The sequence below is a fragment of the Oryza glaberrima genome, chromosome 1 (genome assembly GCF_000147395.1).
Source record: "Oryza glaberrima chromosome 1, OglaRS2, whole genome shotgun sequence".
NCBI classification, from domain to species: Eukaryota; Viridiplantae; Streptophyta; class Magnoliopsida; order Poales; family Poaceae; genus Oryza; species Oryza glaberrima.
In genome coordinates this window covers 575,425-586,358 of record NC_068326.1, presented here as the reverse complement: position 1 = coordinate 586,358, position 10,934 = coordinate 575,425, and the positions used below count along the sequence as shown (strand labels likewise).

At 45.0% G+C, this 10,934-nt stretch overlaps 2 protein-coding genes across 2 annotated transcripts; both read left to right on the top strand.

Annotated features, from left to right (window-relative positions):
* Positions 1–3,337: 3,337 nt before the first annotated feature.
* On the top strand, positions 3,338–6,866 carry LOC127760696 (uncharacterized). Its single transcript, XM_052284995.1, has 12 exons — positions 3,338–3,504; positions 4,023–4,099; positions 4,200–4,353; positions 4,883–4,953; positions 5,152–5,253; positions 5,366–5,455; positions 5,550–5,624; positions 5,735–5,767; positions 5,875–5,937; positions 6,072–6,128; positions 6,214–6,303; positions 6,401–6,866. Exons 1-12 carry the CDS (start codon positions 3,468–3,470, stop codon positions 6,632–6,634), a joined length of 1,083 nt encoding a protein of 360 aa, XP_052140955.1. The 5' UTR covers positions 3,338–3,467; the 3' UTR covers positions 6,635–6,866.
* Positions 6,867–8,626: 1,760 nt separating this feature from the next.
* Positions 8,627–10,108, top strand: LOC127760695 (uncharacterized). The gene has a single exon (XM_052284994.1). It carries the CDS (start codon positions 8,658–8,660, stop codon positions 9,792–9,794), a length of 1,137 nt encoding a protein of 378 aa, XP_052140954.1. The 5' UTR covers positions 8,627–8,657; the 3' UTR covers positions 9,795–10,108.
* The last annotated feature ends 826 nt before the right edge of the window (positions 10,109–10,934 follow it).

Here is a 10,934-nt window from a genome sequence, read left to right as displayed (position 1 = left end):
AGGGCAGTCTATGACCTATGAAAGCTATCAGATGTAAGTGGGCCCGGCCTGGGAGAGGCGGGCCGTTACAAAATGGTATCAGAGCCGACTCTCGCGGTTTCACGGGCGCGTGTGTCGCAGTTGCGCAGGCATGGTGCGCATGGCTGGTGTAGACCGGGAGTGGTTACACAGCATGGCACATGCGCTGGCACTGGACACATGGACGTGGCCAAGAGAGGACGTTCCTGGCCTGGGGTTGATCGACGGGGGCGTCGATCTCTCTTAAGGGGGTGAGGGTGTAACATCCCGGCCTAGGGCTTAATAGGATTAATAGAATACTCGTATCAACCACAGCATGGCACATGCGCTGGCACTGGACACATGGACGTGGCCAAGAGAGGACGTTCCTGGCCTGGGGTTGATCGACGGGGGCGTCGATCTCTCTTAAGGGGGTGAGGGTGTAACATCCCGGCCTAGGGCTTAATAGGATTAATAGAATACTCGTATCAACAAGTTGCAACTTCTTTTCCGGAAGCCAATCTCCAAAGAACTCCAGGGTTAAGCGTGCTTGGCCTGGAGCAATTTGGGATGGGTGACCGACCGGGAAATTCTTCCCGGGTGCACACGAGTGAGGACAAAGTGTGCAGAAAAGACATGTGTTGGTCTGTGAGGGCAGTCTATGACCTATGAAAGCTATCAGATGTAAGTGGGCCCGGCCTGGGAGAGGCGGGTCGTTACAGATTGGTACCAGCTGTGAGGGATAAATTCTCAGATTCAGAATAAAGATTTTGCGTTAGGCATTTGTACCAAAATTTTCATGTTCTATACAAAGGGGAGACTCTAAAGAATCAGTTGTGGGCAATTGCAAGGTCAAGTACTATACCAGAGTGGGAATTTAACATGGAAAAGATGAAGTCTCTTAGCAAAGATGCTTATGCCTACCTGGAGGAAATACCACCCAACCAGTGGTGCAGAGCATTCTTTAGTGATTTCCCCAAGTGTGATATTCTACTCAACAACAATTCCGAGGTATTCAACAAGTACATTTTTGAAGCCAAAGAACTTCCAATTTTATCCATGCTTGAAAAGATTAGGAGCCAAATCATGAATAGGATACATATCAAACAAGAGGAGTGTGTAAAGAAGTGGTCGGGAAACATATGCCCAAAAATACAGAAAAAGGTTGATAAAAATGCAGAATTGTCAAATACATGCTATATATTACCTGCTGGTAAAGGGGTGTTCCAAGTAACTGATAAAGAACACCAATATATTGTTGACCTCATGGCAAAACACTGTGAATGTAGGAGATGGCAATTGACAGGGATACCATGCAACCATGCAATTTCTTGCTTGAGGAGTGAGAGGACAAAACCTGAAGATGTGGTATCCTTCTGTTATTCAACTGAAAAAAAATACATGGAGGCCTATGGATTTAACATAATGCCTGTTAGGGACAAGGCATCTTGGGTGAAGATGAATGGACCAAAGGTGAACCCACCGATTTATGAGAAGAAAGTTAGAAGGCCTAGGAGATGTAGAAGAAAGCAGCCACATGAACTTGAAGGAGGAACAAAAATATCCAAGCATGGTGTGCAAATGCATTGTAGCTACTGTCAAGGAGTTAATCACAACAAGAAGGGCTGCAAGAAGAGGAAGGAAGATATAAAAGCAGGAAAGCAGCAAGCCAGTGCTGCTCCTTCACAACAACATGGTAATGAAGATTTTATGCCTCTGCAGGTCATGCCTGAAGTTCTGAACAGTCAGACTAGCATTTTAACCAGCCAACCTAGCTATGATCAGTTACAAAATACCATATTGTCTTCCTTGACGAGAGAGGTTAGACAATGCTTTGCCAATTTTCCATTTTATAGCTTTATAAAACAGTTTTCACAATTTCAATGTACTTTCTGCAGAACATTATAAACAACTCTTCTAGAGTTGACCTTGGTCCACTGCCGGAATCAAATTTTATTGCCACAAACCAAAAAGCTGCAGTGCAGCCGCCAATAACAACAGCACCAAAGAGGGCAGGGCAACAATTAGGAAGAGAAAAGCTGAGCCAAGGAAGAGAAATACGCAACCCAATAAGAAATCAGAGTTGAAGAAAAGGGATGAGACAAAGAAAAAGTGAACAATATATTCAACTTGATAAAAAGGATTAGCTTATAATTTAGCCAGAAGTTCTGTTTATTTTTTGCCAACCAATTAGACATGTTTCATTTTGGACTGTGCTCTGTTACATTGCTCTAAGTTCCAATTCAGGAACATCTCTTGTTTTCCTGTTTATACAACAGCTATTTATGGTAAAACATTTCAGAATATTAGGAGCACATTTCTGCCAGGATTTGTCTATGAACAAGAAAACATACCACATATGTCTGTACAGAAATTGCTACTGGTCAAAGCAATATTAGCAAAATTCAGGTTATCACTTGGACATACAATTCCAAAAGAGAGAATACAAGCAGTATTTGCTACATCGTGTTCACCATTCATTTAAGTAGCTGAAAAATTCATGTATCCCTTATATAACAAAAGCACTTCCAGAGTATTTACAAAAGCACCTACACTGCCATTATTCACTCACATACTGCTTTGACAGCAACAAAGAGTCAAAGAGTCCTCTCACTATGATACACCAGATGCAGTTATCATGATGCTGATTCCACTATGGACGAAGAATCCCATAGAATTACAGCACAAAAAAATGGAAGGTTCAGATTCTCATCAGCTAAAGGGAACCTACTACGGCCATGGGCAGCGACGGTGGCTTCGAGATCTAACAACCCCCTGCACTGGCTTTGAGTCCTAACGGCTGCCGTGGCCGGGCTTCGTGTCCCATCGACCGCTGACCCACGCCGGTTTCGAGTCCCGAGGACCGCCGCCACCAGCTTTGAGTCCCGACGAATGCTGCCGCACGCCGGCTTTGAGTCCCACCGACCGCCGCAGCCGGAAGCTACATATTTGAGGTCCTATCCCTCATGGTGATTAATTGATCCGTACTAGAAAATGTCCCAAAATGGGAAAAACAGCAGGGGATTTGTGCAAAATTATTATGATGTGTAAAGGGCCCTCACGTAGACTTTGTCCAAGGTGGAAAGCTAACGTGGCAAAAAAATCTTATGTGGCAGCCTTTTGAACCACAAACGCACCCACCTAGCCAAGTTGTTGTATCGATATGTCCAATTTTCAAGTTCTTGTACTTAATCGCACCCACCCGCCAAGTTCTTGTACCGTCAACGCAATTTACTAAAAAAATAATAAATATAGTTTCCGTACCGTTTTCATCCCTACAAGTCCCCCGTTAATAAGTAGCTAGCGCAACAATTATTCTAGGAAAGTAGTAGTACGAAAATAAACTCGATCGATCGAGAGGTTTAATCTGTCCTCCCTCTCGCCGGCCTCGTCTCCTCTTCCCCCGCCGCCACCGCCGCCGCCGCCTCTAGATTAAAGCAGAGCTACAGCCAGGAGGGGCGCGCGCCGCCATGGGGCTTGGCAACGTCGCCATCCTCGTCGGCTCCGGTGAGTCCCCCTCCCCCCCCCCCCCCCCCCCCCCCTTCCGCCGTCTGCTCCCTCCTCCTGAGGTCCACCCGCGCACGCGCAGTCCTAGCTTCTCGTCGCCCAGCCGGTTGACTTTCGAGTTCGAGATTGATACTAGATAGATAGATAGATGCTACTTGCAACCATGGCGCAGGCGCCAAACCAATCCCACTGCCAAATCCCATCTTCTTTTTTTTTTTTTGAGAAATCCCATCTTCTTGTATTATTTGCTTTAGCAGATTCCAATACATAGATTGATTTAGCCTTTTAGGGCCGGGGTTTGTTTAGTTCAACTAAGCTTTCTCTTCAAACCAGGTGGTTTCATAGGAACTTATTAGGTATCCCACTGCTACATCTGTCAAATCCCCCCAACTTATTGCCCATCTAATATCATAGGGTGTATATACTTACCGGCTTCCCCAGTACATAGGCCCTTCCACTAAAGAACTAAGTACTAGTTTTACTCGGTACCAATGTTTATGCTGTTTGCTTGCCTGCAGGAATTCTTGGATCAGTTCTTGTAGGTGGTGATGCCAAACTCCCTAGTGCTGGGGAGGTACTTTCTGGTGCTGCCAAGGTATGGTACCTTATTGCCCCCATGCCCTAACTATCAACCCAAAATACTACTGCTATATATGTTATAACTCACCGTCACATGATTCTTTTCCCCCTCTTAGTTTGTCAAGAAGCATGGAAACGAAGGGAAAGATACATCGTCTAACACCGATGCACACACCGCTCAGCTATTATCTCAGGTCAACCATCTCAGACAGGAGATACAATCTCTAGGCTCAAGGCCTGTTACAGTTGTCACCAATGCTGCTAGATCAGGTAAGTTCCTGCTGACTAGTTACTATGTTTTAGTTACTGACTTATGCGTGAGACACAGATCATACAAACATAAATTTTCACATGACACTATACTTTGTATACGCCCCAATGTCGACATCTTTGCTAAGAATTAATGCGATTTTAGAGTGTTAGATATTTCTATTACCTTTTGATTTTTTTCAGACTTGGTCTGTTGTTTTTATATCTACATGTTCGACAGAGCTACAATTGCGTTGTCTGTTCATATATAGAGTATACCATTTTGCGATTCAGATGTTCACATGTTCTTTTCTTTTTCTTTCCTTATTATTATTTGTCATGGTCTTGGCTGAGATACTATGCACTGCTGATTATCATTATGTTGTTCACTGCATTATAAAGGTTCTTGGACATGTGAAAGTTTTTATAGTTATTGCTAATAAACTTTCATCATGCTCTTTTGCCTTTAAACATACACAATTACATATGGTTACACACATTCTTTCTCAAATTTCCTTAAACGACATTCATGTAAATCCTTTTTCTGTAGGGCCTGGTACATTTACTATAACAGTGGTGGCTGTTGCTGGGGCTGTTGGCTACGCCTACATTAAGTGGAAGGTAATGTTTGATTCTTTCACCTCAATGGGAGTACAGAATGAGGAGGACATAATCTTTGATTATTCTAGTTGCTATTTTGATGTTTATTGTTCTGTCATTCTAGATCATGGACGCAAGTGCATATTATTACAATCCTATCTGCTTGCCATTTCTTGTTTCGCCGTTCTAGCTAGTTTCTAAAGTTACATTGATTTGCAGGGCTGGAAACTTTCTGATTTGATGTTTGTCACGAAGCGTGGCTTATCCGATGCTTGCAATGTAGTTGGCAGCCAATTGGACAAGGTTTCAGATGATGTCACTGTAAGTTTTTAACTTCTTTCAGCAACGCTGCACTCAAACGTGTTACTTGTAATTCCATGTTTTCATTGTTCCAACCAAAACATCTTACTGGCCTTTGATTTTCACTATTCAGTCTGCAAGGAAACATCTCGCTGGAAGGATTGATCGTGTGGATATCAGTTTAGATGAAACACAAGAAATTATTGAAGGGACAAGGGATGAGGTTGGAACTATTTTTCCTTTTATTTTTTGGGTTTACTTTTATAGTTTTTGATGCATTTTCAGCGACCTAATGGCATTTCATGACTGACTTGTAGGTCACAGTCATCCATGGGGATCTGAGTGCTTTCCAAGAGGATTTACAATCAGTTAACCTTGTAGTTCGGAGTCTGGTATGTACCTCATAATGGAACAGATTCTACATTTACTGAATATCCAGATTTCTACCTTATTAACTGATGAATATTACTCATGTACTTTTATTGTATCTTGTATCATGCAGGAATCAAAGCTCGTGAGTCTGGAATACACCCAGGTGAGTAGAAAGCTCTTTTTTTAAAGGAAAAGTAGAAGCTCATATTACCACTACACCAACTAACTCGTCGACATGCTCCTAATGCTATCTTCTTGAAATCCTGTTAGGATCGTACGGCTAATGGAATATCTGACTTGGTTGAGTTCACCCAGAAAGCCACTATTCGTCAGGCAAGTTTGAATGATCTAGTGATTCATTAATGCCATGCTTCTTCAATACTTTATTTAACAAAACCAGTTGCACCTCAACTATTTGCATATTCTCTTCCTATATGCTTATTCTGAAGAGATGTTTTGATTTTCAGGTCCCAGCAGCATCCGTTCCTCCAGCTATTGGATCTTCAGAGCGAGTTGTTAGGAGGGTAAAGGCTTGCACCTTTCCCAGCTTTGTCATGGTCGGGACATGCCCCAGTTTGTTGACTTTGGTTCCTGTGTTTCCGGTTGCAGGTTTCTTCGTTGCCTCAATCTACTGCTCTTCCAGTTCTGCCGACAACCACACCTGCAGCTGAACCATCACCTAGCGCAGAGGCACCACAGGTGTGGTTTCAGTTTGATGTTGCACTTTGTTGTTTGCAATTTCAGTTTCCTCTTGCGCTTTCCATGATTGAAACGAGCTGTTGCTGGACTTTTGCAGGAGGAACAGTGGGGTTTTGTGAGCAGAACATCATCTTGTAGGGAAGGATCAGGTCGTTTTCAGGAGCAGCGGAGTGTTGTGACCAGAACGTCGTCTATTAGGGAAGGATCTCCTGAATCTTCAAATGGAGCCTCATCCTCAACTGGAGCAAGCACAGGAACGAACACAAGCACGAGCAGATTTGGTGGGCTGAGGCTGCCTGGACTTGGGTTTCTTGCAAGTTCGACGAGATAGTTGATGAGGTGTTTTTATTTAAGTTAAAAGATGGTGCTGCCAGGAGCTCTCCATTGCTTTACTTGTAGTTTTAGGTTGTACTAGTAGGAGAGAAGAGATAACACTAGCAGTGATGTGATGGAACAACACATATACGTGCGGGGCTGGGCTCCTTTGTTCTTGAGGAGGCCAATTTTTTGTAGAAAAAAAAGAGAGGAAAACATGTGCTCCTATCTATCTATCTATCTATCTATCTATCTATCTATCTATCTATAGCTATGAATGCATCATCCAGGGCAACACCTTGGTCTTTGATGTCGAGATTTTTAACTTAAAGTGCCAAGATTACTAGTACTTGGTTAATTAAATTTATGACGAGGAGTCAACTGGTTGGTTGCCTTTGTTACTAGTATCTTGTATGACATGTTGATATTTCATCCATCTTAGGACCATGATTTGTTTCGGATTTCTTGATTTTGTTTGGGATTTCTGTTAAGATCCCGCTACCGTATCTCGTATGATATATATGATTTGTTTGGGATTTCTGTTAAGACTAGCAAAAAATACCCGTGTGTTACAATGGACGAGAGAATTTTAATTTTACATGTGTGCATCCCTTGTAAAATGCTTTCTTTTTCTTCCAAAAGGCCATAAATAAATTTAGATGATTTATTCAGTCGAAGTTGTGAAGGAAGTGTTCTGCATATGGTTCATAGTTTGGTAGTCGGATTTAATTCTTTGGCGTTGTGATACTTTATGCTCTGGTAATTTGGTTTGTTTGAAGGAGCTCTCCGAAATGAGCTTAGTCAAGTCACATTATCTACTGGTCTCCATCTATTAGCTAATTGACCACCTTCTCACACATATCATAGTCAAACCATTATACTTGTTCAGAAATAATACTCGAGATGTACCCATCTCTATTAAAGAAAGATTTCACATTGTAAGATGAAGAACAATGATATTTCAAAGGAGAAGAAGGAACAAAAAAAAAAAGGATGTACAATAGGGTAATAAGTGATTAGCTGCGCATTCCTATTAAGAGGGTTTTTTACTGTCCTTCAGGTTATGCAGTACCAAATTCTGACCGTTAATCTGGCTTCATCGAACAGTAAGAAATCGTTGGTACCTCATGGTACCGCAACTCCTCATCCTATAATTTCGCGCGCGGCATCTCTTTCTTTCGCGTTTTCTCTTCCGCCAGATAGGCAATTCGTGGTGGTCAACGGCAGGAGACCGGCGATAGGTGGTGGTCATCAGTGGGATCGATGCGATGGCGGCCGCATTGCGGCGGGCTCGATGCGACGGCGGCCGCGGCGGGCTCAATGCGACGGTTCGAGGCGTATGACCAGCCAGCACAACGGTTCGATGACGGCCTCGCTTCGATCTGCATCTCTGCCCCAGTTCGTGCGTAGTATGTCACGCTCACGCACACGTCCGCGCGACGCTTCGGTTTCCGCTTTTCATGCCGCGATCGCTATTTGTTTATTTTCTTTTTCTGATATATGGTAGGGCCGGACCATCTTATAGATCGGCTCCTGCTGCCGGCCTCCTCTCCACTCGTTGACCGGCCTGCCGAAAGAAGAAGAATGTGAGAGAGGAGAAAGAGAGATGAGGGGAAAGAAAGAGGAGGCTGACGTGAACATGTCAGCTGACATGACATGTGAGCCCGTGTGGGTCCAATGCTGACTCAGCTGCCACATCAGACAAAACCTGAGTCAAAACCATCAAAGAACTGGTTTTGATTAGTTAAAGTGATGCCGGATGTCTGGTTTTTCGGTCGGGGACAATTTTGTAACTCGATGACAAGCTGAGGGACCTTCGGTGTACTTTTCCCCAGAATTTACCATCCGCAATTAATACGGGCTTCGTATTGGCCCAATTATTCGTCTCGGGCCAGTAAACACACTAAACGAACCGCGGCCCATGATATTTCAACGGTCCAGATTGATCGAACATACTAGTAGTAATAAGTCGATGCCATTTGAATAGTCATCTCCTCCAAAACCCTAACCCCTCCACTTTCTCTTCTCGCGCCGGCGCCATGACGCTCCTCGCCGCCATCACCAATCCCTCCGCCGCCGCCGCCGCCGCCGCCGCCGCCGTCGCGGCGAACCCCATCGTCCTCACTCCCGGCGCCGCTCCGCCACCGCCGACCTCCTCCGCGCTCCCCACCCAGATCCCGCCCTCCGATTGGTCCCTCTCCCCCGCCGACCCCGCCCTCGCCACCGCCGCCTCCTTCCTCTCCACCTCCCTCTCCTCCACCTCCGTCTCCCTCCCGCGCTTCCGCTCCCTCCTCGCCTCCTTCCTCACCACCCTCTCCAACTCCCTCTCCCTCCCCGCCCCCTCCCCCAACCTCCCACAAGCCATCCGCTCCGTCTCCCCCTACTTCCCCGCCGCCCTCGCCTCCCCCGTCGCCTCCCGAGCGGCGAACCTCGCTGAGTACGACGTCCTCCTCGCCCTCGCCGAGTGCGGCCTCCTCCGCCACCCCCCGCCGAGCCTCCTTTCCTCGCTCTCCGAGGCCGACCGCCCCGAGCTCGTCTGCGCCGTGGTCCGACAGGCCGCCGACCTCCGCTCCTCCGAGCTGCTCGCGACGCTCCGCTGCTTCCTCTCGCCGGCCTCCAATGCCGCCTACGACGCCATGATGAGTGTCAAGAACCGGTGGAAGGAAGCCGCGGTGCTAGCGGTCAACAGGTGCAAGGAGAAGGGCGCGGGGAAGAAGGTCGATGCCATGGCGAGGCAGGCGGCGCTGCTGCTCATGATGGGATACGATGGGTTCACCTCACCGGAGGTGTGCCTGCATTACCTGTTTGCGTCTGAGAATGTGGACTCTTTGGTCTTCGGCGCAGCCGTATCGGAGCTGGATGGTGGGGAGGTGGTCACGTTGATGAAGTACCTCACCAAGTGGATAGGGAAATACCAGAGGTTCCCAGAGGCGCAGGCATGCCCAGAGGCTGTGGGAATGCCAGGGCTGGAGCTGTGTGACATTGTGCCCTCATTTCGGGTGGTGGCTGGGGCGCTAGGATTGGTGTTCGACCAGCACTTCTCGCACCTAGCGCTGAATGCAGAGTTGAAGGAGGATTTGAAGGCCGCGGAGATGATGGTGAAACAGCTGGCCACAGAAGCTGAATCTGCAGGGCCTATCCTGGACTTGCTTCGACGTATGCAGCAAGATGTGTGAGACACTAAAATGTGCCCCTCAATTTTTTTTACTGATCTTAGCTGTTATGCTCATGTCCGAGAATTTTGATTGTTTTACTGCATTGCAGTGATGAGTTATGTGCTCTATTATCTAATATCATAGTATGATAATGGTACATGTTCTGTTTGGAACCCGACATGTCTTTGAGTGGTATTACTACACTGCTAGCTAGATTGTCACTCCCTTAGTTGGTATGCCCTGCGATGTGCTAATGCCCGCTGGCCACTGCTAGTTAAATTGATGTGTAAAAGCACCATTTACAAATGCAAATTCAAATGTGTCGTGGTAGTTAATTTTCTGATATTATGTGGGAAGAGAAGCTTCAAAATGCTGCCATTTCTCATATGAGTAACTAAATTCGTCATTCATAACCCAAGCGTAATACAAAATTGTTCAAATAGTTTAGAACTTCCGACAACAAACATTTTCATACATAACTACTTTAACATTACTGAAAACTCATATATTTGCTTCTTTCGTTTAATTCATTTCCATTGTTGGGTCTGACTGAGGTGATAAAGCTTAATTCGTTGACAAATTTACTTCTTGTACATAAAACTGAATAGTCCTTAGAACCAATTGTATCTGTGACTTCAATGGTTGAAGGAGAGAGAAATTGATTGGCTGTTCTGCATATTCTTTGTGAAAATCAAATAAGGCTGAACTTGTTGAGAATCTTTCTTCTTGTGTGTAAAGCTGAACAATCCTCACAATCAATTGTTTCTGGGACTTCAAAGGGTCGAATGAGGGTGAAATTAATTGGCTCTTCTGCATATGTTTTGTGAAAATGACTCTGTTTATCAGTACTCAGTAGTCAGTACAAATAGTTCAGTTGAAAACGTAAAGATGACAGCCTAAATATATAAAGTTTTTCCTAGTCTATGCTGTTTCTGGGAATTCAGAACATAATCAATTCTACATGACTTTATGCAATAATTGGTCTTGATGCTTTCCAATATGCTTCTTTTTTCTGTAAGAGGGATCTACTTGTAGTCTTAATAGTGTCCGAGGAAATCGATTCTCACTGATCTGATCTTATAATCTGAATTCTTGTTTCTTAGATCAGTGTTCAAATAAGGAAGCCCTTGATGTGCTTCACCTTACTGCTTGAAGGAACTA